This window comes from Numenius arquata, chromosome 27, assembly GCF_964106895.1.
Source record: "Numenius arquata chromosome 27, bNumArq3.hap1.1, whole genome shotgun sequence".
In the NCBI taxonomy this organism is placed as follows: domain Eukaryota; kingdom Metazoa; phylum Chordata; class Aves; order Charadriiformes; family Scolopacidae; genus Numenius; species Numenius arquata.
The window spans coordinates 2307980-2331091 of record NC_133602.1 but is presented as its reverse complement, the minus strand read 5'-3'; the positions used below and the strand labels follow the sequence as shown (position 1 = coordinate 2331091).

At 69.3% G+C, this 23112-nt stretch overlaps 5 protein-coding genes across 10 annotated transcripts; 4 read left to right on the top strand and 1 right to left on the bottom strand.

The window, feature by feature from the left end:
- Nucleotides 1–394: 394 nt before the first annotated feature.
- Nucleotides 395–1893, bottom strand: CKS1B (CDC28 protein kinase regulatory subunit 1B). The gene is made up of 3 exons (XM_074164565.1): nt 1815–1893; nt 1180–1307; nt 395–598 (listed from the first exon to the last, which is right to left on the bottom strand). The coding sequence occupies exons 1-3, from the start codon at nt 1871–1873 to the stop codon at nt 546–548; spliced, it is 240 nt and encodes a 79-aa protein (XP_074020666.1). The 5' UTR covers nt 1874–1893; the 3' UTR covers nt 395–545.
- A 2415-nt stretch (nt 1894–4308) lies between these two features.
- SHC1 (SHC adaptor protein 1) lies at nt 4309–11627 on the top strand. Of its 6 annotated transcripts, none has more exons than XM_074164350.1 (13): nt 4309–4335; nt 7941–8096; nt 8321–8391; nt 8694–8757; nt 8995–9114; nt 9553–9606; nt 9730–9781; nt 9950–10076; nt 10185–10353; nt 10562–10622; nt 10744–10911; nt 11017–11279; nt 11499–11627. In XM_074164350.1, the coding sequence occupies exons 1-13, from the start codon at nt 4324–4326 to the stop codon at nt 11625–11627; spliced, it is 1446 nt and encodes a 481-aa protein (XP_074020451.1). In that variant the 5' UTR covers nt 4309–4323. The 6 variants fall into 6 exon arrangements, with proteins under 6 accessions (XP_074020451.1, XP_074020448.1, XP_074020450.1 ...); XM_074164347.1 differs by having other exon boundaries at nt 4324–4335; nt 10747–10911; XM_074164349.1 differs by lacking the exon at nt 4309–4335 and having other exon boundaries at nt 7530–8096; nt 10747–10911.
- A 1072-nt stretch (nt 11628–12699) lies between these two features.
- PYGO2 (pygopus family PHD finger 2) lies at nt 12700–14291 on the top strand. Its single transcript, XM_074164608.1, has 3 exons — nt 12700–12965; nt 13048–13097; nt 13203–14291. The coding sequence occupies exons 1-3, from the start codon at nt 12818–12820 to the stop codon at nt 14289–14291; spliced, it is 1287 nt and encodes a 428-aa protein (XP_074020709.1). The 5' UTR covers nt 12700–12817.
- A 1334-nt stretch (nt 14292–15625) lies between these two features.
- Nucleotides 15626–18472, top strand: PBXIP1 (PBX homeobox interacting protein 1). The gene is made up of 8 exons (XM_074164596.1): nt 15626–15887; nt 15969–16232; nt 16319–16534; nt 16644–16667; nt 16790–16863; nt 16960–17085; nt 17179–18176; nt 18265–18472. Exons 1-8 carry the CDS (start codon nt 15626–15628, stop codon nt 18305–18307), a joined length of 2007 nt encoding a protein of 668 aa, XP_074020697.1. The 3' UTR covers nt 18308–18472.
- Nucleotides 18473–19358: 886 nt separating this feature from the next.
- On the top strand, nt 19359–21672 carry PMVK (phosphomevalonate kinase). Its single transcript, XM_074164576.1, has 5 exons — nt 19359–19466; nt 19752–19815; nt 20813–20965; nt 21063–21192; nt 21413–21672. Exons 1-5 carry the CDS (start codon nt 19384–19386, stop codon nt 21547–21549), a joined length of 567 nt encoding a protein of 188 aa, XP_074020677.1. The 5' UTR covers nt 19359–19383; the 3' UTR covers nt 21550–21672.
- The last annotated feature ends 1440 nt before the right edge of the window (nt 21673–23112 follow it).

Below are 23112 nucleotides of genomic sequence, written 5' to 3'. Positions count from 1 at the left end.
CTGCCGGCGCGGATTGGCTGGGAGGCGGGACCTGTGGGGACGGGACCATCGCGGCTACGGGGGAGGCGCCCGTTTCCCCTTCGGTGACCGTGAGTCCGCCCGGCCGTGGGCGGGGCCACGTGCACCTACGGGGGAGCCGCGCCCCCCCCCCCCCCCCCCCCCCCGGTACCGGGAGCCCTCCCGCATCTTTTCTCACCCCCACCCACAAGATGCTCTGGGGCACGGGGAGCCCTCCCCCCCCCCACCCCCAAGCACCAGAAGCCTCCCCGAGCCCCGTGGAAGCCCCCCCCCCCCCCCGTACCCCCGGAGAGCACCCACACCACCCGGGCAGGATGCTGGCAGGCACCGGGAGCCCCCCCCGGGTCCCCCCTCCCCTGCACGGCAGACAGCAGCTCCTGAACATCCGTTTATTGAAGCTGGAGGTGGGAAGGGCCCCCCGGTTCCGGGGCCGAGCAGCACGGGGTGAAAGCCCCCCCTCTCCCCCCCGGGAACGGCAAGGCGGCGGCAGCAACGGGTTCTGTCCCGGTGGGGCAGGGCTGGTCACGTCACTTCTCCGGTTTCTTGGGCCGCGGGCGGCGGAAGAGCAGGATGTGGGGCTCTGGTGGGGGGACAGGGGATGGGACATGGGGCTCTGGGGCAGGGGGGGGTGCAGGGGCAAGAGGGTATGTGGGGCTCGGGGGGGGGGGCGGAAATGTGAGGCTCAGAGGGATAAGGGGACAGAGGGTGGGTGACGTGGTGATGGGGGGGTTATGTGGGGGGCTCTGGTAGGGGAGAGGTGGGATATGGGGCTCGGGGAGGGGGGTACAGGGCTCTGTGGGGTGGGGGTACAGGGGAAATGCAGGGCTTGGAGGGGGACACGGGGAGGGGGGGGATGCTCAGTAGGATGTGGGGCTCAGGGGGGACATGGGGCATGTGGGGCTCAGGGCTCGGGGGAATGCGGGGTGGCCACATAGGGGAAGGGTGGGATGTGGGGCTTGGGGGGGGGGGGGGGGGGGAGACAGACATGGAGCATTTGGGGCTTGGGGGCGGTGGGGGGGGATGCGGGTCAGCCATGGGGAATGTGGGGCTCTGGGCAGGACGCAGGGGGATGTAGGGCTGTGGGTGGCTGCGGGGGTCCCGCGGAGGCAGGGGGGGACGTGGGGTGGCTGTGGGGGGTCCCGGGGGTCCCGCCCCCCTCACCTGGTTCGTGCACCATGTAGTGCACCCAGCCCTGGCTCTGCTGCACCCCCAGGTTCCGCCACTCGGTCTCGGAGAGGAGGTGGGTGCGGGGCACCAGCCGGGCCAGGTCCTTGGGCAGCACCACGTGCCTGCGGCCCCAACTCAGCCGGGACCGGCACCGGGACCGGCACCCCCGGCACCCCCCCGGCTGGAGACACCCCCCCCCCCCACCCCGCCCCCGCGGAGCTGTTAACGGGACCTGCCCCCTGCCCCGGTACCGAGACACCCACCCCACCAGCCACCAGGGAACCATTAACGGGAACACCCCCCCCCCCCCCCCCCCCAGCGAATCGTTAACGGCCCCCACACCCCGCCCCCAGGAACCCGTTACCGGGACAACCCCCTTCCCGCCCCACGGGGAACCGCTACGGGGACACCACACTTTCCGAGGGATCCGTTACCGGGACACCCGCCCCCCACCCGGAATCTGTTACCGGGACACCCCACCCCCTCCCGCCCCCCGGGGATCCGTTACCGGGACGCCCTATCCCCATGGGGATCGTTACCGGGACAACCCGCCCCACCCGGGATCCGTTACCGGGACAACCACCCCCTCTGCCCGGTAACCGTTACTGGAACCCCTTCCCCCGCCTCACCGGTACTCGAACTCCTCGTCGTCGTACTTGTCCGAGTAGTAGATCTGCTTGTGCGCCATTGCCGCCGGTCCGCCCCCTTCCCGGCAGCCCCCGCGCGCCCCTCGCCTCAGCGGGGCCGTTGACACCCCCACCCCTCACGGCGCTTTCAAACGCCGCCGCCCCACGCGCCCATTGGTCGGCACCGCCCGGCGGGCCGCGCGTCACGGGGCGGGGCGGGAGCCTATTGGTCGGCGCTGGCGGGGCGGGGCGGTGCGGTGGCGCCGCTGCCCGCGGGTCGGGAGCGACTCGCTATTGGCCCGCGCCTCACGTGACGGGGGCGCGGTGAGGCCGCGCTGGAGGGCGTGGGCCGGAAGTGAGTGGCGGCGCGGCGGGGGGAGGGCGGGCGGTGCGGCCGCCGGGACCGGAGGACGAGCGGCGCGAGACCCATGGTGCCCCGGTGAGCGCGCGGGCCGGCCCGGGGCGGGGGGGCCGCGCCCGGGGGCCGCGGCGGGGTCGTGCAGCGGCCTGCGCAGCCCCGCTGGAGCGGCCGGGGCCCTGCGGGGTCCCGGGCTGCCGGGCCGGGCCAGGCCAGGCCCCGCGGTGCCTGTGCCGAGTCTTCTCTGCCCGCCGTCGCTACCTTCTGTTGAGGCGAGTGGGGGTCCTGCCATAGCCGCTCCCGGGACCCGGCACTCTCTCCTCCAGTGCTGCCGGGCCCAGCTGCCTTTCCCTGCTGCCCTGCGTGGGGCTATGGGCCCGGCCCCCTTCCCGGGGCGTCCCGGCCAGGGCCAAGCTGTGCCTGCCCCTCGGTTGCCTCCAGATCTCGGGGTGATGCCGGTGCCTTGGTTCCCCCCGCGCTGTGTGTGCCCGGGTCCGCTCGCTGGGCTCTGGTTTGCGCTGTCCCCTCCCGGTGCTCAGGGCCACGGAGGTGAGACTGCCTCGAGGAACGCTGTCAAGCCTGGGGAAATCCCTGCACTGCCTCACCCCCAGTGGGGATGGGGCCACGGCTGGGTTTGGAGGGGTTCTCGGCCTCTGCGGTGCCTGGGTGCACCCTCCTGCCCTCTGGCATCCAGCCCTGCCTGCGCTTCCAAGCTCCTGAGGGAGGCAGGGGGTGAGTGGCCAGAGCAGACCTGGCTGTTGTGCCCAGATATTGCCCCTCGCTAGCCTTCGCCTTGTCCCCCTGGCAGTGTGTTGTGTCCCTCTGTTGCGGGCTGTTCCTGCCTCTCTGCTTGAATCTCTCCAATGGGGTCAACCCCCTCACTTTGCTGGCCTGGGGGGACCCCAGACACGAGGCCTGAGGAACTGTGACCTGGACCCTACCCTCTGGGCTGGTGCTGTGGAGTTCTGAGAGCAAAGGGCAGCTCTCGCGGCGCTCCTTGGCCTGTTCCAGAGAGGTGAAGATGCCATCTCTCCCAAGCGGGGCCTGAGGATCCACCCTGCAGCCCTTTGGTGGGGGAGCACCATGGCCTGTGCCCCCGGGAGCTGCGTGGGGCAGCATCTCCTCCTCGGGAGGGACACAACAGGGCCCTGAGGAGGCTTTGGCGCGGCTGAGCACCCTGGGTGGGGGTCCCGATCCTCCTTCCCTGCTGCCAACCTTGGCCCCTGGCGTCCAAAGCGCCTCGTCGCCGCCTTTGCTTGGCAGCGAGTGACCTGGTGCGGTGCTGCCGGGCGCTGCCCGGGGCCAGTCTGCGCCACTGCGCTTGCCAAGACGGGGCCTTCTTATCTTGCTGCCTCCTGAACTAATTGTGTTAGTGCCCGCCTGGGCTCCGGCACTGCCTTTGCAGGCCCCAGATAAGGGCACGATTGCTGCGAGGAAGTAAATCATGTTTGCTGCTCGCCCGGCCTGGCCTTGACCGCATTGGCGTGGGAGTGGGAAGGGCAGTGGCTCCAGAGCTGCTCCTGCTTCGCTTGCCTTTTTTTCCCCTCGCAGAGCTTCCTGCCCCTCCTGGCTCCCCTCTCGTAGCCTCTTGCCACAACTCCCATCTTCACCGCTCTCCTAGGGAGGAGAGGGCCATATCCCTGGGGACTCTGCAAGTTCTTCTGTGGCAGGGTGGCAGGAGGGGGCAGCTCTGCCCCCCTGAGCTGCGTCTGCTCTTTACCCCTTGTGTGTGGCCTCTGGGCGCTGGTTCTGGAGCTGGTCAGGGATCGACTCCGACACTTGTCTCAGGTCATGGAGTGACTCTCGGCCCCCGACACCGTTCGCTGGTGAGGCCCGAGCAGAGCCAGGCTCAGCCTCACGCTCCTGCCCTGACACATCCCAGCTCTGTCTTCTCTCAGATGAGAAGCAGGAGGCTCCCCTGGTTCTCATGCCTCATGCGTTGGCAGCACGTTGTGCTGCTGCTACAGCCCCGTCCACCTATAGTCAGCGAAGAGGAGCAGGGTCTGCCTCTTGATGCCAGGGCCACCGCCTCGGCGGGCCGGGGCAGGGCTGGCTAACTCCCTGTTTGTCCCCGAACCGCAGGTCGGAGTGCCAGACGAGAGGGGCTGTGCGTTTCTGTTCCCTGCCCAGGGCCTGCCCTGCCCTCCGCCGGCGATGGAGTATGTGGTAAGGTTTCGGTGGAGGGCTAGGTGGCTTTGGTGGTGGATCCTGCCTCCCCTCTCTCCCCGCTGGCAGGGCCCCAGCCTCCTCCCCAGGTCTCCACTGGCATCTCCCGGCCCCTCTTCTGAGCGGCAGAGAGGTTGTGTGCAGGAACTGTGTGATGCCGTCGTGATGTCTGGGGGGGGGAAAACAGCTGTTGGCTAGATTTGAGTGTTTTTCTTTTCTTCTCCCCTGCCCTGGAGGCTTGGGGATGGCTTCGCTGCGGCCGCTGTGGGACCGAGGGGGTCTCCTGCCCCGGGCGAGGCGTGTACGTGCAGCAGCGGCCGGCTGCCTGCTCGATTTCTTGCCAAACCACTGGCATGTTCCAGGTCTGTGACTCAGCTCCCAGTTTGTGTTTCCTGGGAGGATGTATGGCCTGGTAGCAGGGCCCCGAGCATCCCCTCTCCGCTCCTCTTCCTCGCCCCAGGCTGTGCATGAAGTCCCAGCCCCAGGCACCCAAAAGGAGCCCGCGTCCCTCTGCCTCTCCCGCACCCAGGGGGGGATCTGGCCCATCCGGCACCTCTCCTTGCTGCCGGGGCATGGGAAGCGGCTGGGCCGGGATGAACTCCTCGGGGGCGGTTGTTCTGGCTGCTCCACTCATCCTCCGCTGCCGGGGCAGGAGCTCGCTGCCTGCCTGCTGGGTCGGACTCAAGGGCTGCCTGTTCAGGCAGGGCTGTTCTGCAGCTCTGTGTCTCGGTTTGCCTTCTGTGCTCTGAGTCCACTGGGAAGGGGTCTCTGATGCCCTGGGGGGGCCACGGTGGTGGCACCTCTGGTCTCTGGGAACTGGGAGTGGCGATAAGGCTTGTCCCCAGCTGGTGCAGGCTGGTGAGGTGATGTGGGCCGGCTGGCCTCAGAAGATTCTGATAAAATCAGAAATTACTCCATCTTCTAAAAGCAGAGGTCTGTCTGAGCAGGGCACTGCAGCTCCTGGGGCGTGCCAGCCTCTCGGTCCGTGTTGGGGATGGCTGCTCCAAGCCCTGTCTCCTGTTTGGGTAACAGCTGGGGCCTGGGGTGGTGTGAAGGGACCAAGGAGACCCCCCTGCCCAATTCCCTCCTGCTTTTATCTCGGCAGTGCTTTGGGGAAGCGTTGAGGCTCAAGGAGCCCATGCTTCCATGCCAGGGCACCCCAGCCCCATGTCCGCTGGCCGGCCAGGCCCTCGTGGGCAAACCCCACTGCCCCGCACCCCTTTGCTGCCGCCCAGCCGGGCTCCCCCCGGCAGCTGGGGGCCGTGGCTGGCCCCTCGCCGGGCTGGCGGCTTCCTGGCTCCCTGGACCCAGGCTTCCTGCTTTTCTTTAGAGCAGCAGCTCTGCCGGCCACGGGAAGGTCACAGCGCTGAGCGGCTGGGGGCCCCCGGCGGGGACGAGAGCTTCACGGGACGGCTGGCACGGGCTCTCTGCGCCCGTGGGACCACCGCCACCGGCTGAGGTGGGGGGCTGGCGCTCGCGGAGGTGGTGTGTGCAGCCGAGGCAATGCTCCAGCACCGGGAGGAGGCGGGTGACGGACCCGCCGTTGTGAGCCACAGCCCCTTGTGCTGTGCAGGAGGCTATTTCCAGCTCCGTCCTGGCTTCCATTTCCCCGACCCCGTGGCACCGTGCCAGCGGTTGGGAAGCGGGGCAGGCAGCCGCCCGCGCTGAGCAGTGCCCTGCGGCGGGTCCAAGCAGGGAGAGCCCTTCCTTGGCCGGTATTGCAGAGTGCCCGGTGCCAGGGAAGGCTCTGGCCTGTGATGGGTCGGGAGGGTTGGGCGCCATGGGGCTGCCTGAAATCCCTGCTTCATCCCATGGGAGGTAGAAGTGGGGAGAGAGCTTTTGCTCCCCATGGAGGCCAGTGCGGATGAGGCCGTGGAGAGGGGTGTAGGCGGTGCAGTGGGTCTGGCCCGTGTTGCCGGTGATGTGCCAGTGTGTTGAGGACAGGGGAGACTTGTCCCTGAGACCCCTGACCCGCAGGTGGGGGCTCTGCCCGGCTTCCCGCACTAGAAGGGGCCGAGGTTTGCCCCCCGGCGTGCTCTCGCCACCCGCTCCCATTAGCTCCGCCTGTGACCTTGATTTTTCTGCTCCAGATACGCTCTGGGTCCCCACCCCTCGCCAGGAGCCCCTCCTGCGCTGCGCCCCAGCCCGCACACAGCCCCCGCTGCGGGCAGAGCCTGCCCCGCCGCCCGTGAGTCAGCACGGCCCTTCCCGGTAGCGGCAGCCCCTTCTGCTCCTTCTCCCGAGAGGAGCCGCCGCTCAGCGCCAGCTGGGATGCAGGAAGCAGCAATTAGCGGCAGCCGCTTCTCCTGCTGGCTCCTCGCTGCAGCCGGGAGCCCACGCTGAGCCCTGCCTCGCCCCGCGGACAGCCCACCTGTATCCCGCTCCCGGGCATCCTCCTCTTCCTCCGGGCGAGATCGCCAGCCGGAGCCGCTCTCTCAAAGGACTGGATGTCCCTGCATCCCAGGCAGCTGCGAGCACCGGCGGCATCTCAGCATCGGCGGCATCTCAGCATCGCGGCCCCCCCGGCTTCGGGCACTGCTCCCCCCGGCAGAGCCCGGGGAGCCAACAGGGGCTGCCCACTGCTGGCACGTGGGCTGCGTGGCGCTGGCGGCCACAGAAGGACCTTGTTCACTCCTGGACGGTGCTGGGAGCGGGGCTGGGCTGGGCTTGGATGCGCTCTGTGGCTGCCTTGTCTCCGGGCTTTAAATATTCATGCTTTTGATTTCCTCTTAGCGGCAGAGCAGGGGCTGGAGCGAAGGGCAGCCTTGCTGGACCCAGCCGTGGGGCTTGAGGACCTCCAAGCTGGGGGTCGAGCGTGCTGAGCCCCCCTCCCTGCACCGGCAGCTCCCTGGGGCGTAGCCGCGGCCCCGTTTCTTCCCTGCCGCGGCGGTAGTGGGGGGTTGCTCTCTGTCTGGCCGGATCCGCACATCCTCACTGACGCGGATTTGGATCGATCGGCTGCGACGGCACGGAGCCGGGCAGCCCCCGGAGCTGCTGCCTGGTGTCCCGGGGCCGGCTCTCCCCACCAGCCATGCCGGGCTGGCACAGGCCTGGCACGGAGCTCGGCCAAGGCTTGTGCTTGGGGGGTGCTTCCCAGCGGCTGCAGGCACTCGGACTCTCCATGGGGCCCCCGTGAGACCCAGCCGGTTGCCTCCACCGCGGAGCCACGCGGGACGGGCCGGCTCTGGCCCTTCTCGCCTCTCTCCGGCATGGATCTCCTGCAGAAGAGCAAATACAGCCACCTGCGGAACGAGTCTGTCTCCTCCCTAGAGGAGGTGGTGGGGGACCTGGGCGTCCCAGCTTCCCCAGTGGAGTCCCTGGCAGGCACCCCGTCTCTGCCTGGCTCCCTCTCCTCCTCCTCCCTCGGCCCCGCGGTGTCTGTCGGGGAGCTCTCCCCTGAGTCGGAGGACAGTCCCACCACCCTCTGCTCCTTCTTCCCCAAAATGGCCAACCTGAAGCTCTCGAACCCCGCCAACCTGCTCAGCCTGCGGGGCTCCTCGGCTGGCGGCAGCCTGGGGGACCCCGCTCCTGCTGGGACGGTGACACCGGCGCCGGGGGGAGCTGCCAGCTGCGACTCAGCGGGACCTGTCACTGTCTGTTCCCAGGATATGAACAAGGGAGGAAAGAAGACGCGGGTGGAAGGCGGCCAGCTGGGGGGTGACGAATGGACCCGCCACGGCAGCTTCGTCAATAAGCCCACCCGTGGCTGGCTGCACCCCGATGACAAGGTCATGGGCCCCGGGGTCTCCTACCATGTCCGGGTGAGTGCTGGGGATTTGGCGGGGGGGGGCATGGGCGGGGTCATGGTGGAGATTTGGGGACCTGCTTGCATGGGGACCTCCACCCCTGGGGTGGCAAGTGGGCAGTGGGATTCCCAGGGAGGTCACTGCTGCAGAGCTGGGGGGCTCAGGGCCCCGGCCCCCTCCCCAGCTGCATGGGGAGCCCACCCAGGGGCCAGCCGGGCTGACCCTGCTCTCTCCCCCAGTACATGGGCTGCGTGGAGGTCCTCCAGTCCATGAGGGCTTTGGATTTCAACACCAGGACGCAGGTCACCAGGTGAGCTCTGCCTCCCCCCAGGGGCTGCTGCATTTTTGGGGGGGTTCCAAGTCCCACACAAACCCCTGGTGGTGCGTGGGGCTTTCGGGGGCTCAGGCTGCCTGCAGCCCCTTCAGACATTAATGCCAGCACGCTTGCCCTGCTTGACGATCCTCCAGCTGGCACTGCCAGAGGGTTTCCCGGTTGTCACCCTGTCCCTTCTGTGCTGGTCCCCATGTCCTTGGTCCCATGGTGTGGGGGTGATGGGGGAATGGGGAAGGCAGGTGCTGGAGGACACTGACATCGTGCTGTGCTCCCCGCAGGGAGGCCATTGGGCTGGTGTGTGAGGCTGTGCCTGGTGCCAAGGGAGCTGTGCGGAGGAGGAAGGTGAGGCTGGGCTGGGGAGCTGCCGGGGGGCCATCTGGGCATAGGGCCGAGGGCAGGACCCCAGCCCGGGCTGGGCATCCTGGGGCGCTGATGTCCCAGCGGAGCTCGGCGGGAGCGGTGGGGAGGATGAGGTGCCTGTCTCTGCTGTGGAGGGCAGCAGGACGTGCCCCATTTGCCCCACGGCCGGGCTGTGTCTTGCCTGGGGACCACCTTCCCCATGCTGCTGTTTGCCCATAGCCCTGTGGCCGCTCCCTAAACTCCATCCTGGGCAAGAGCAACCTGAAGTTCGCCGGCATGCCCATCACCCTCACCATCTCCACCAGCAGCCTCAACCTCATGGCTTCTGATTGCAAGCAGGTGAGAGCAGGGAGTGGGGCGGGGGGGACTGGCTTTAGATGAGCAGGAGTGCACCTGTCCCCCCACCCCGGGCCCTGCTGGGGCAGGGGATGTCCCCAGCCTCCCTAAGGGATGTCCGGGTGGGCTGTGTGACCTGCTGGGTGCCCATCTCCCCCAGTCCCCGGGGGTGAAGGGGTCGGATTGATAACCCGCGTGCTTTGCAGGATCTGTCCTGGGGACTGTGAGACCCAGGTCTCCTGGTTTTGACCCCATCCTCAGTGGCCCTGTTGGTGTCCCAGCCCTTTTCCTGGTGGCCTGTGGCTCATAACCAGGGCTCCAGAGTCTTGTAAGCCCCCATACTGGCCCAGCCCCGGGAGGATTGTGGCAAGCAGGAGGTGCCGCCTCCGGCTGGGTGCCGATGAGCTCCTGGCTGCATCCAACAAACTCTCTGCCTTGCAGATCATCGCCAACCACCACATGCAGTCCATCTCCTTTGCTTCCGGAGGAGACCCGGTGAGTACACAGTGTCCCCGTCACGTGTGCCCTGCCCCGTGCTTGGGATCGGTGCCTCTCCGTGACGTCTCGGGCACCGCGCTCTCCGGCAGCCCTGTCTCACCACCGGTGTCTTGCCCCCAGGACACGGCTGAGTACGTCGCTTACGTTGCCAAAGACCCCGTCAATCAGAGAGGTGAGGCCACCCCCAGGGGGTCCTCAATGCCAGAGCCCCGTTCCGTTTAGGGGTCAGCTCAGTGTGGTGGGGAGGGATGGGGACCCCCAAAAGGGAAGCTCTGGGGTACACAGGGCAGGCTGGAGGGTTGGGGATCTTAATGTTGGGGGTTCTCTGTTCCCTCCCCAGCCTGCCACATCCTGGAGTGCCCCGAGGGCTTGGCGCAGGATGTGATCAGCACCATCGGGCAGGCCTTTGAGCTGCGGTTCAAGCAGTACCTGAAGAACCCCCCCAAGCTGGTGACACCCCACGACAGGTAAGGGAAGGAGGAAGGTGGGAGGGTGTCCCAGATTGTTTGGTTCTGGAGTGGGGATGCTGCCCTGGCTGCTGCTCATCTGTGCCCTGTGTCTCCCCCCCCCCTCAGGATGGCAGGGTTTGATGGCTCTGCCTGGGATGAAGAAGAGGAGGAACCAGCCCCAGATCACCAGTACTACAACGACTTCCCCGGCAAGGAGCCTCCCATCGGGGGGGTCGTGGACATGCGGCTGCGGGACGGGGCTGCTCAGACCCCAAATCACTTGGGGGCCACACTGGTAAGGCTCTGGGCACGTCCTCATGGGGAGGCTCCACATGACAAGGGGGGTGCAGGGACCCTGACCAGGCCCTGGGCTCTTTGCTCAGGGTTTTTCCACCATGAGAGCGGTGGCACGTGTCTCCCTGGCACCTCCAGCAGCCCGGGGTGTGGGGAGTGGGAAAGGACGGGGAGCACAGGGGGGACTCACCACCCGCCTCTCCCCGCAGCCTGTTGGACAGATGTCTGGAGGGGACTACGACCCTCGGAAGCAGCACGTTCCTGCCCAAGGTAAGGTGATGGACGTGGCCAGTCCCCGTCTGCTTTCCTGGCCCCCACGTGCTCAGGTGGCCGGTGCTGGTGTTGGGGCCGAGGCAGGCTGGAGCCCTGCTGACCACGGTGCTCTTGGCAGCAGGGAGAGAGAAATACCCGGTTCCGGCCAGCGCCTCCGGCCGCACGGACCTGTTCGATGACCCGTCTTATGTCAACGTGCAGAACGTGGACAAGACACGCCAAGCCTCGGCCGCTGGCACCCCTGCGACAGCCAACGGCAGCACCCAGAGAGACCTCTTCGACATGAGTGAGTGGGACGGCGGCCGTGGCTGCACTTGGGGGGGGTGTGTGCTGGGCTGGGGGGGTGGCTGTGAGATCGGTTGTGGACCCCCCTGCTCCTCTCTCCCTGCAGAACCCTTTGAAGATGCGCTGCGTGTCCCCCCGTCCGTGCCTGTGGGGCTGCCCCCCGCCCAGGTGGTGGCCTCCATGGAGGAGCAGCTGCGCCGGGAGCCCTGGTACCACGGGAAGATGAACCGCAAGGAGGCTGAGAAGCTGCTGAAGGTGAACGGAGACTTCTTGGTGCGGGAGAGCACCACCACCCCGGGCCAGTACGTGCTGACGGGCTTGCAGGGCGGGCAGCCCAAGCATCTGCTGCTCGTCGATCCCGAGGGAGTGGTGAGTCCGGGTAGCGCCCCGGGGATGGGGGTTTGGGGGTGTCACAAGAGCCACCAGGGCATGGGGCTCCCCTGCTGCTCCTCTGGGCTGGCTCGGGGGCCGGAGAGGGCCTGGGGGAGTAGAGGGAGCTCCCCCCAGGTCGTTGCCCAGCCTGTGGAGGCTGGTGGCATCAGCAGCCCTCCTGATTGTCCCTTTCGTGCCCCCCCCCCCCCCCCCCAGGTGCGGACAAAAGATCACCGCTTCGAGAGCGTGAGCCACCTCATCAGCTACCACATGGACAATCACCTGCCCATCATCTCGGCCGGCAGTGAGATGTGCCTGCAGCAGCCGGTGGAGAGGAGACTGTGAGCGCCCCGGGGGCCCCCCCGGCCCCCCCCCGGGCCCCGCTCCCTGCCCCAGGGAGCCCTCGGACTCTCAGCCGTGCGCTGTGCCTGGGACTGAGTGTGGACTTGGCCGGGGCCTATTCCCCTCTGCCCCGAGGAGCTGGTGGCAGCAGCAGGGGGGGGCTGCCTGCGGGGCCGGGGGGGGGGGGGGGGGGGCCCTGTTCTTGCCAAAGCTCCCCCCCGCCACCCTCCCCAGCTCCGGCCTTTGCACAGCAGCTCTGCTCTACCAAAGCTTAGCGTGGACAGGGGCTGCCGGAGCTGACCCCCCCCCAGCCCCGAGCCTGGGGGCGGGGGGGGGGAGGGTGGACAGATGGACACCCCAGCCTCGTCCCCTGCCTGCTGATCCCCCCCCCCCCCCCCCCCGGGGGGCTACAGGGGGCTGCGCTCCCCCGAGCGCCCGCTGTTACCGATCACTTGACGTGTTACTCTGTGCCTTACCCCGCGGGTCCCGCGCTCCTATGCAATGCCCGGGGGGGCTGGGGCAGACACCCCCCCCCCTCCATACCTCCCCGTGCCCCCCACCCCTGCCGTGCCCCCTCCCGGGACGTGCTGCTCCTCCGCACCCCCTCCCTACCCCCCAGCCGGGGCCCGGGGGAGCCCGGCCGGCTCCGGTAGCCCTGGGGGGGAGGCGGCGGGAGGGTTCCCCCCCGCATGCACGGTGGTTCCCCCCCCCCCCCCCCCCAATGCCAAAGCGCAGCCCCGCCCCCTCCCCCCGGGGCCCTGCGATACCAAAGGAACCGGCGGTTGGTATTAAAGTTGGTATTTCTCTATTTTCTCTCTTATCACACCGGCTGGTGTGATGGGGGGGTGGGACAGTACGGAGAAGGGGAGGGGGGAGAGGGGAGACGAGCACCGGGAACGGCCCCTCCCGCCCTGGGGCGGTGGCGGCGCCCCCTCCATCGGCACATGGTTCCTTCCACACCCCCCTCCCCCGCGCCTCGCAAATGGTCCGTCCCGCTCCACCTTCCCCCGGCCGCTGCAAATGGTCCGTCCCGCTCCGCCCCCGTTCTCCCCCCGCCAGGAAGTTGCACATAGTTCGTTCCGTTCCCTGACGCCCCGCCCCGCGCTCGGTGATTGGCCCCGCCCTGGCGCTACTTCCGGTTCCGGTCGGCGGCGCGGCGGAGGGGGCTATGGCGGCGGGCCGGCTCTGAGGCCATGGCTGCCCCACACGCGGAGAAGCTGGAGGGAGGAGGCGGAGGAGGTGGAGGAGGAGGCGTCCCGGCCCCGCCGCCCCCTCCTGGACCCCCGCACCCCGCGGGCAGCGCCGCCGCCGGCGGGCCTGGCCGGAAGCAGGGGAAAGCAGGTGAGTGATGGTGGGCCGGGCGGTGTGTGGGGGGGTACACGGGGCTAGACCCCGGTTGACGCGGTCCCGGTTGTCCCTGCAGGGCTGCAGATGAAGAGCCCCGAGAAGAAGCGTCGTAAATCTAACACGCAGGTAGGACCGGGGGCTGCGGGGGGGCCGGGGCCGGACCGGGGCCTCCGCCCCGGTCTCGGCGCCACCTACAGCCCTGATCGCTGTTTTTCCTCCCTTACCTCGCAGGGCCCGGCCTACTCGCACCTCTCGGAATTCGCCCCACCGCCCACCCCTATGGTGGACCACCTGGTGGCTTCCAACCCCTTCGAGGATGATTTCGGAGCCCCCAAAGCCGGGGCGGCTCCCGCTGCCTTCCTGGGCAGCCCCGTCCCATTCGGCGGCTTCCGCGTCCAAGGGGGGATGTCGCCGCAGGTCCCTCCCGGCTACGGCGGGGGTCCCCAGCCCCTGCGGAGGCAGCCACCTCCTCCTTTCGCCCCCGGGCAGATGGGTCCGGCATTTGGTATGCCCCCCCAGAACCCTGGGTACGTCCAGCCCGGGGGCATGAGCTTCCCCGGGCAGCCCTTCGGGCAGCCCCTTGGACAGAACTTCAGCCCCCCCGCTGGGCAGCTCATGCAGGGGCCCGTGGGGGGCTTCGGGCCCATGATCTCCCCCACCATGGGACAGCCCCCCCGGGGGGGTGACATGGGCCCCGGGCCTGCTCTCAACCCCCCTGGGGGGCCGGCGGTGGCTCAGCGTTTCGGTCAACCTGGCAACCTCTTTGGACAGTCGCCCCTGCAGCGCCCCGGGCAGAATGTACCCCCCCTGCCCCCCACCGCCAGCCCCTTCCCTGGGGGTGATCCCGGCTTCCCCACCGGCGGTGAGGAGGGGGGCAAGCCTCTCAACCCTCCCCCCAGCACCTTTGCCCCAGAGCCACATTCGGGCTCCCCCGCTGCTGCTGTCAACGGGGCGCAGCCCCCCTTTGCCCCCGGCAGCGCCGGCCGTGCCGCTGGCACCCCCGAAACCAACAACCTCCCGCCGCCTCCTCCTGGCAAGGCAGCTGGCGGATCGGGCCACCAGCCACCCCCGGGGCTGGTGTACCCCTGTGGAGCTTGCCGCAACGAGGTGAACGACGACCAGGACGCCATCCTGTGTGAGGCCTCCTGCCAGAAGTGGTTCCACCGGGAATGCACCGGGATGACGGAGAACGCCTACGGGCTGCTCACCACCGAGGCCTCCGCCGTCTGGGCCTGCGACTTCTGCCTCAAGACCAAGGAGATCCAGTCGGTTTATGTCCGGGAGGGCATGGGACAGCTGGTGGCCGCCAACGATGGCTGAGCCGCCCTCCCGCTGCTGCCAGCACCTTTCCTCCACCCCGGTTTAGGACCAAACCCCCGTTTTTTGTAGCCGTTAACCCCCCCCCCCCCACCAGCCAGAGAGATGGCACCGGCTCCTCACCCGGCACTGGCTGTGGCCGGGCTCTGGGCCGGTGGTGGCCACACCGTCACCATCCCTTTTGCTGCGGGAAAGGCTGCGGCCCCGGTGCACCGGTACCGGGGGGCTGAGCCTCCCCGGTGCCCCCCCCCATTCTGCCCGGTGGGGGCGGTGTCCTTGCAAGGGAGGGGGGTAGTCCAGTCCCCGCCACTATCCGTGACTCCCCCCCACCCCGGGGCTGCGTAGCCATCCCAGTGCCCCCCCCTCCCCCCCCCCCCCCCCGTGTGCTCGGGACAGTCCCGGTGCCCCCCGCCGCCCCCGTTTTAGCCGATCGTTAATGGAAACTTTTTGTATCGTCGCTATAAAGCTCTGGAACCCGCCTGACCGTGTCTCGCTCCGCTCCCGCCGGGGAGGGGGGGGGTCCGTTACCGGCGGGGCTCCCCGTCCCGTCCCCTTCCCCCCCCCCCCCGCCCTTCCCGCCCCGCGCAGCCCCATTGGTCCGTGGCGGCCGCCGCGCGCCCCCATTGGCTGCCGGTGTCACGTGCACGCCCCTTCCCGAGGGCGGCGACCGGCACCGGCGGAAAGTTATCGGGAGGGACCGAAGTTACCGGGAGGGACCGCGGAAGCGGCAACAGGTACCGCCCGGTACCGTCTGGTTCCCCCTCGCCCTCCCCCGCAACGGACCCCGCTGCCCCGGCGGGGCCGGGAACGGGAGCGGGGCCGTGCGGGGCCCCGGGCCGGCGTTGCGCAGCGGGGCCCCGGGCAGGGCCCGGTGCGCAGGGACGGGGGGTGTCACCGGCGGGGCCAGCGACGGGCCCGAGTCCTTGGGGGGGGGGGATGGTGGCGGGGGCTGCCGGAGGGTCCCCTCCCGGTACGGTCCCGGTGCCCCCGCGCCGGGCCCCGCAGCTCCATCCACCTGCCGGGCGGCATCACCGGCTAAAAATACCCGCGGCGGCAGCTGGTGTCGTGGCGGGGGGAGCACGGGGGGGAGGGACCCGGGGGGGACCGGGGCCTTGGGCAGGGCAGGGGCTGGGGACCGGCCGTCGCGGGGACCGGGGCTCTCCCAGTCAAACGCCGACGGTGCCGGGGGCCCGGCATGTCCCCCTGTCCGGCTGTCTGTCCCTCCGTCCCCCCGTCCCTCCGTCCCCCTGTCCCTTCATCCATCCCGTCTATCCCTCCGTCCCCCCGTCTGTCTGTCTGCCTGTCCTTCTCCTTGCAGGTGGCTCCGGGCTGTCCCCATGGCGGAGGACTCCGGCTCCCGGGACTCGGACGGCAGCTGGGTGCTGGCGGGGGGCGAGGTGAGGGACCCCCGGAGCTGGGGGGCAGCAGGCGGCGCCAGGGACAAAGGTGCCACCCGTCCCCCCCCCTCCCAGGGCCTGCCCATCGACACGGTGGGTCCGGAGCAGGATCCGGCCTCCCGTGGGGCCGAGGATGAGGAGCCAGAGGAGGAGGAGGAGGAGGAGGAGGAGGAGGAGAAAGGCAATCAGGACACCGTCCCAGGCAGGTGGCCACTGCAGGGATGGGACAGGCCCGGTGTCCCCCTGTGCCACCGGCTCACCGCTGCTCTCTGCCCCCCCGCAGCCACTGTCACCAGCCAGACCCCCTGCCCTGAGGGCACTGGGCTGGGGGTGAGCCGGGGGACCAGAGGGGCTGGGGACCTGCCCTCCCCAGGGGGACACCCGAGCCCCCAGCGCCCGTGTCTGCAGGACCTGGAGGAGTGTGGGGACATGGGGACAGTATCCACCCCGGACGGCTCGGCGGAGCACGGCACACCAGATAGCAGGGAGCCGGAGGAGCCCGACGCCAAGGCTGAGCCGGGACCCTGCCCTGACACCCCCAAAGCAGGTCAGGCCCTGGCAGGGCCCGGGGGGGGCAGCGCTGGCAGTGCTGGGGTGCGTCTCCTCCCTTCAGGTCCCCCCGTCCCTCCCTAGGGCCACCAACGGAGGAGGGGAGCTGCAGCAGCAGCGACGATGACACGGAGGGGCTGCGGCGACGGCAGGGCCACGAGCCCCGTCCCATCCCCCCCACTCCCGCGCCTGCCCTGCACCGGGGGACACCGGACACTGGTGACGAGGACGGGCTCAGCATGAGCAAGTACCTGCTGGGCGCCCTGGCGCTGGTGGCCGTGGGGCTACTGGTCATCTCCAGTGAGTGGGGGGTCCCAGGCACAGGCTGTGGGTCCCAGGGGCAGGGTAGGGGTCCAAGGGGCAGGGAGAAGGTCCTGGCGTCCCCCTCATTGTCCCTTCCTCTCCCCAGGTGGCATCTACGACCCAGCCGATGGTGAGTATCGGGGACTGTCCTGCCCAGGCAGGGTGTCACCCCGTGGCAGCTCGGCCGTTCGGCCACGGTTCAATGTCCCCGTGGTGACATCGGGGTCCCTTGTCCGTCCGGTCCCTCCCCAGGCCCCCTGGAGAGCGTGGTGACCCGGGACGTGGCCGACGGGGAACAGGAGTCGCCGCTGCCTGCCGACGGCAATGTAAGGAGCGGGGTGCACAGTGGGGCTCAGCCCCCAGAGCTGGCAGCATCCCAGCATCCCCAGCACCCCCGTGACCCCCATCCTGCCCCTCCCCAGGACTCGCAGCAGAAGCCTCCCCCATTGGACACCGGGGACCCCCAGAGCGTGCAGTCGGTCACCCTCCTCCTGGACAAGCTGGCCAAGGAGAACCAGGAGATCCGGCTCATGCAGGCGGAGCTGCAGGTGGGCGAGCGCGGCTGTGCCCGCGGAAGCCGGTTGAGGGTCCCGGTGCCACCCTCCCACCCGGCTCACAGCCCCCCCCCGCTGCCTCCCCAGGCCCACAAGGACGAGCTGCGTTCCCTGCTGCAGAAGAGCGAGGGGGAGGTGGCGGCGGCCGGGGCGCAGCAGCAGAGCCTGGCAGCGGAGAACGCCCGGCTGCGCGCGGCGCTGGAGCGAGAGGCCGCCGCGCTGCACGACGCCCGGGCCGAGCTGCAGCGTATGCAGGCGGCGGGGACACCGGGCGGCCACGGGGCCGGGGCACCGGCGGCAGAGCAGCCCCCAGCTACCGGCACCGCAGCCCGCGGTGAGGACGCGGCGCGGCGGGAGGGTGCCCGCTTGGCATCGGTGCGGCGGGAGCTGGTGGGTGCCCTGGAGCGGGCACGGGGTCCTGGGGGGCTGGCGGGGCTGGCGGAGGAGCTGAGCGCCCTGGAGCAGCGCCTGGGCCGGGAGCTGGGTGTGACGGGGGCCGAGCCCTTCCCCGGGCCGTGGAAGAAGCCGTTCAATGCGCAGAAGAAGGAGCAGAAGCGGCACAAGCGGCACGGCCCTGGGGGGGACCCCCACGAGCGGGAGAAGAGGGAACATGGCAAACACCACGGGCACAGGAAGGACCCCCACCCTCCCCGGGAGCACAAACCGGGCAAAACCTGGAGGAAATCACCTCACGGTCCCCCCCAGCATGGTCCCCGCCAGCTGCCCCCACTCAGCCGGTACCGGGCACCCCAAGGCTGCTCAGGGGTGGCCGACTGCGCCCGCAAGGAGGGCCGGGAGGTGCTGGGGGCCGCGCTGGAGCCGGTGCAGAAGGCGCAGTTCCTGCGGCTGCTGGAGGGTTTCATGGGGCGGCTGGGCTGGGGGGGGCGTTTCGGGGGGCTGGCGGCACAGCTGGATGGGGTTTTTGGGGCCGACGGCACCTTCGCCCACGATCGCCTGCGCTTCGTCGACTTCGTGGACGACGTGGAGGAGCTGCTGGAGGAGGTGGCGCGGCAGGAGCGGGGCGACGAGGAGGCAGCCGATGGCTTCGAGGAATACGTGCTGCAGCACTTCGGCGGGGACGGGGGGTGAGACGGGGCACCCGGGGCCGGGGGGGGGGCCCAGGGGACCCACCCCCGTCCTCCCCTCCCCATCACAGCCCCCCATCTCTTGCAGTGGCGCTGGGAAGGAGCGGGGCCGGAGAGCCGTGGGGGGGTAGAGACCCCAGCACAAGTGTTGGTCCAGCACCCCCAGGCAGCAGGGTCCCCCCATGAGCTCTTTTTGGGGGGGCCAGGGGCTGCCGCCGTGCCCCCCAGGTCTGGGTCACCAATCAGATGCACTGTGTGATGCTGCACTGCCACCCACAATAAAGTCACTGCTGGGCAGAGTGTGACAGTGTGGGGAAAAGGGGGTGCTGGGGGGGTGAGGGGGTGCTGGAGGAAAGGGGGCTTCAGGAAGGGGGGCTGGAGGGAAGAGGGGTTGCTGGGCGGGGGAAGAAGGGGTGCTGGTGGGAAAGGGGTTCAGAGGAGGAAAGGGGGTGCGGGGAATGAATGCGGTGCTGGGGGAAGGAGGGGTGCAGGCAGAAAGGGGGTGCTGGGGGGATGAGGGTGCTGGGAGAAAGGGGGTGCTGAGGGAGAAGAGGGGAGGGGGATGGAGAGGCAGTGCTGGGCGTAAAAGGATGCTGGGGGAAGGGGGGAGTGCTGGGAGAGAAGACGGGGTTCGGGGGGGGACAGGAGGTGCTGGGAGGGAAGAGGGGGTGCTGGGGGGAAGTGCTGGGGAAAAGGGGTGCAGGTGGAAAGGGGGTGTGCTGGGGGAAAAGGTGCATGTGGAAATGGGGTGCTGGGGAGGAAGAAGGGGTGCTGGGAGAAAGGGGGGTTCAGAGGAGAAAGGGGGGTGCTGGGGGAGGAGAGGGGGTGCAGGCAGAAAGGGGGTGCTGAGGAGGGACGGGGGGTTCAGAGGAGGTGGGAGGAAAGGGGTGTGCTCAGGGGGGTCCTCAAAGCAGGACGGGGGGGAAGAGGGGCAATGGGGTGCCGGGGGGGGTGCCAGTCCTCGCCGTGTCCTGGCGCGGTTTGGGGGTGCCCCCTCCGCCCCGCGGCGCTGTGCCGCCCCCGCCCTGCAGGGGGCGCTGTCAGGAGGGCACCCCCTCGGAGGGGCGGAGTCAGCGGCGCTTCGCCCCGCCCCCTCTCCGGGCCGTACCACCCGGCTCCCCGCGGAGGGGGGAGAGAGAGGAGGGCGGGGCCGTTTCCCCCCCCACCCCCGCGCGGGGGGCGTGGCCGGGGGCGGGGCCGGCGGCGGATGGCGGCGCCGCGCGCGGTGGTGCTGCTGAGCGGGAAGAGGAAGTCGGGGAAGGACTTCGTGGCCGAGGAGCTCCGGAGCCGGTACCGGGGGGGCGGAGTCGGTACCGGGGGGCGTGGCTGTCACCGGGAGGGGCGGGGCCGGTTCCGGGTGGGGCGGCGCCGGGACCGGGACCGGCACCGCGGGGATGGAGCCGGTACCGGCGCCGGTACTGGGGGGCGGAGCCAGTACTGGGGGGTGTGGCCTGCCCCCGGGGGGCGTGGCCGGCGCTGGGCGGGGAGGAGCCGGTACCGGGCGGTGGGGGGTGACCGGGACCTGGCTTGGTGGAGCCGGTACCGGTGCCGGTGCTGCTGACCCCTCTCCCGCAGGCTGGGCCCCGATGTCTGCACCGTCCTGCGCCTCTCCGGGCCCCTCAAGGAGCAGTACGCCAAGGTACCCCTGGCTGTGCCACACCCTGCCACACCCTGCCACGCCCTGCCACGCCCTGCCATGCCGTGCCACACCGTGCTGAGCCGTGCCAGGACGTGTCGTGCCATCCCGTGCCGTGCTGTGCCATACTGTACCATGTCGTGATGTGCTGTACCGTCCATGCCACACCACGCCATGCCCTGCCCTGCCACGCCACACCACGCTACGCCACACTGCGCCATGCCGTGCCACGCCACACCATGCAGTCCCATGCCATGCCGTGCTGTGCCACGCTATGCCACACCGCACCGTGCCGTGCCATGCTGTGCCGCACCACGGTGCTGTGCTGAGCCATGGCGTGCCGAGCCAAGCCTTGCCGTGCCATGCTGTGCCGTGCCATGCCACACCACGCCATGCCGCACCGTGCCATACTGTACCATGCCGTGCCACGCTTTACCATCCATGCCAAACCACGCGGTGCCATGACACACCATGCCATGCCCTGCCATGATATGCCCTGCCATGCCACGCCACGCCACATCGTGCCATGCCGTGCCGTGCCACGCCACACCACACTGTGCCACACTGCGCTGTGCCGTGCCCTGCCTTGCCATGCCGCGCTCTGCCACACCATGGCGCTGTGCTGAGCCATGCTGTGCCGTGCCATGCTGTGCCGTGCCATGCCACACCACACCATGCCGCAACGTGCCATACTGTACCATGCTGTGCCACGCTGTAGCATCCATGCCAAACCACGCAGTGCCACACCGCACCATGCCATGCTGTGCCATGATATGCCACACCACACTATGCCACACCGCACCGTGCCATGCCATGCCACACCATGTAGTCCCACGCCATGCCGTGCCATGCTATGCCACACCGCACCGTGCCATGCCATGCTGCACTGTGCTGAACTCTGCCGTGCCGCACCACGGTGCTGTGCTGAGCCATGGCGTGCCGTGCCATGCTGTGCCGCGCCATGGCGCAGGCCATGCCCGCTGACCCCCTCTCCCCGCAGGAGCACGGCCTGGACTTCCAGCGGCTCCTGGACGCCAGCGCCTACAAGGAGAGGTACCGGCAGGACATGATCCGCTGGGGCGAGGAGAAGCGCTGCGCCGACCCCGGCTTCTTCTGCAGGACGGCAGTGGAGGGGGCAGCGCAGCCGGTGTGGGTGAGTGGCGGGGGGTGTTTGGGGGCATTCAGGGGGTGTTAGGGGAGTGTGGGGCGTGAGGAGCACATGGGGCAGGGCTGACGGAGCCCCTGCACAGGTGGTGAGTGACACACGTCGCCTCTCGGATGTGGAATGGTTCCGGGACGTCTATGGGGACACGGTGCAGACCGTGCGGGTGGTGGCCACTGAGGAGACGAGGAAGAGGAGGAACTGGGTCTTCGTCACTGGTGAGCAAGGGAGCACCTCTTCTTGGAGCACAGTGCCAAAGCTGGGGCTGCGCTGGCACTGTGGTGGCCCCACGGGCACGACTCCGCTGTGCTGCCACCCTCCCCTGGCTGGAGGTCTTTGCTAAAGCCTCCCCAGCTCCGGGGGGGTGAGGCTGCGGTGGGGGGTGCGGACAGATGGAAGGATGTGGGGGGGCCTCACCCGGGCTCTGCTCTTCCCCAGGGGTGGACGACGCTGAGTCTGAGTGTGGCCTGGACCAGGGAGTGGCCTTCGACTGGGTGATCACCAATGACGGGGACGAGCGGTCCCTGGACGAGCAGCTGGAGCCGCTGCTGCAGTCGCTCCGTGGCCGGCTATAGCTCGGTGACACTGTCAGGGCACAGGGACTGCGGTCCCCCCCCAGCCCCGCGGCGTCCCTGGTTCTGCCTCACGCTGGCCCTCCCCACCCTGCAAATAAAGCCCCGACACGGGGAACCACTGCCACCCCCGGTCCCTGTCTCATTTCCCTGGGAGAGGGGACCTTCACATGGGGCCGGGGGATGTGGGGACAGGAGACATGGGGTTGTGGAACATGGTCTGTGTCCCTGCCCCCTGCGTGGGCTCCCCAGCTTTGGGGGGGGGGGAGGGGTCAGAGGTGCAGTTTAATTCCCGCTGCAAGGGCGGGGGGTCGCCAGCTGGGTGCTTCGTGGTGTATTTTAATAGGCTTCCAGCGGCCAATTCCCCATGGATTATCCGCTTCCCGAGCAGACGGCTCCTGCCCTAATACCCGCTCCTCTCCCGCAGCAGCTGGGCACAGCCGGGGGGGCCAGGGGGGCTGCAAGGGGCAGGGGGGAAGCGGGGTTGGGGAGGGGGGATTAGGGTCCTATCCCCCACACCCCATCGCTGTGGCAGCAAGCCCCGTGTTCAGCATCACCCTGATCTCCCTTGGGAACATTTTGGGGACGGGATGGACCACCCAATGTGGGAATGGCCACTCCAGCTGCCGCTGGGGACAGCCAGGGAGGTGCTGGGGGGGCTGCGAGGGAGGGGATGCAGGTTGCCCATCACTGTGACAGCGAACCCATGTCAAGCATCACTATAATCCCCCTTGGGGACATCTCTGGGGGAGGTGGGGACAGACACGGGGTGACCCAGCACGGGAGCGCCTGCTCCAGCTGCAGCCGGGAGGGTCCTGGGGGGGCTGCGACGCAGGGTTGGGGAGGGGGATTAGGGCCCTATCCCCCACACCCCATCCCTGTGGCAGTGAACCCATGTCTATCATCACCATACTTCCCCTTGGGGACATCTCCAGGGGAAGGTGGAGACGCAGACACGGTGTGACACAGTGTGGGAACACCCGCTCCATCTGGGTATGGCCAGGGGGGGTCGTGGGGGGCTGCAATGCAGGATTGGGGAGGGGGATTAGGGTCGTGTCCCCTGCACCCTATCACTGTGGCAGTGAAGCCGTGTCCAGCATCACCCTGATCCCTTTTGGGGACATCTCCAGGGGTGGGGGCAGACATGGGGTGACCCAGCGTGACCCGCTCCAGCTGGGTTCGGCCAGGGGGATCCTGGGGGGGCTGTAGGGTAGGGACAGGGGATTAGGGTCCTGTCCCCCACACCCCATCCCTGTGGCAGCGAGCCCCGTGTCTGGCATCGCCCTGATCCCCCTCGGGGACATCTCCGGGGGTGGGGGACACACAGACATGGGGTGACCCAGCGTGGGAGCGCCCGCTCCAGCTGCTGCCCGTAATCTCCAGCCTCCATAAGGGGATTAGGGGGGGGTTATAGAAGGGGAGGGGGGGGCTTCTGGGGCTACAGGGGCTGCATCCTGTGCCGTCGAGGGGAGAGGCCGGTGGGCGTGGGGGGGTCCCCGGAGGAGGGAGGATGGGTGGAACCGGTGCGGGGTCGTTCGGGACTTGTAGTCCGCCGGGGTGCACCGG

Excerpts from the sequence above, each read along its gene's own strand:
- CKS1B (XM_074164565.1), bottom strand. The coding sequence starts at position 1,873 with ATGGCGCACAAGCAGATCTACTACTCGGACAAGTACGACGACGAGGAG. Across the intron at positions 1,308-1,814 it reads GACGAGGAGTTCGAGTACCG|GCACGTGGTGCTGCCCAAGG; the intron begins GTGAGGCGGGGG and ends TTGGGGCCGCAG. Across the intron at positions 599-1,179 it reads CTACATGGTGCACGAACCAG|AGCCCCACATCCTGCTCTTC; the intron begins GTGAGGGGGGCG and ends TCCCCCCACCAG.
- SHC1 (XM_074164348.1), top strand. The coding sequence starts at position 7,545 with ATGGATCTCCTGCAGAAGAGCAAATACAGCCACCTGCGGAACGAGTCT. Across the intron at positions 8,392-8,693 it reads ACCAGGACGCAGGTCACCAG|GGAGGCCATTGGGCTGGTGT; the intron begins GTGAGCTCTGCC and ends TGCTCCCCGCAG. Across the intron at positions 9,115-9,552 it reads TGGCTTCTGATTGCAAGCAG|ATCATCGCCAACCACCACAT; the intron begins GTGAGAGCAGGG and ends TCTGCCTTGCAG.
- PBXIP1 (XM_074164596.1), top strand. The coding sequence starts at position 15,626 with ATGGCGGAGGACTCCGGCTCCCGGGACTCGGACGGCAGCTGGGTGCTG. Across the intron at positions 15,888-15,968 it reads CAATCAGGACACCGTCCCAG|CCACTGTCACCAGCCAGACC; the intron begins GCAGGTGGCCAC and ends GCCCCCCCGCAG. Across the intron at positions 16,864-16,959 it reads CGCTGCCTGCCGACGGCAAT|GACTCGCAGCAGAAGCCTCC; the intron begins GTAAGGAGCGGG and ends GCCCCTCCCCAG.
- PYGO2 (XM_074164608.1), top strand. The coding sequence starts at position 12,818 with ATGGCTGCCCCACACGCGGAGAAGCTGGAGGGAGGAGGCGGAGGAGGT. Across the intron at positions 12,966-13,047 it reads CCGGAAGCAGGGGAAAGCAG|GGCTGCAGATGAAGAGCCCC; the intron begins GTGAGTGATGGT and ends TTGTCCCTGCAG. Across the intron at positions 13,098-13,202 it reads GTCGTAAATCTAACACGCAG|GGCCCGGCCTACTCGCACCT; the intron begins GTAGGACCGGGG and ends CTTACCTCGCAG.
- PMVK (XM_074164576.1), top strand. The coding sequence starts at position 19,384 with ATGGCGGCGCCGCGCGCGGTGGTGCTGCTGAGCGGGAAGAGGAAGTCG. Across the intron at positions 19,816-20,812 it reads TCAAGGAGCAGTACGCCAAG|GAGCACGGCCTGGACTTCCA; the intron begins GTACCCCTGGCT and ends CTCTCCCCGCAG. Across the intron at positions 20,966-21,062 it reads GGGCAGCGCAGCCGGTGTGG|GTGGTGAGTGACACACGTCG; the intron begins GTGAGTGGCGGG and ends GCCCCTGCACAG.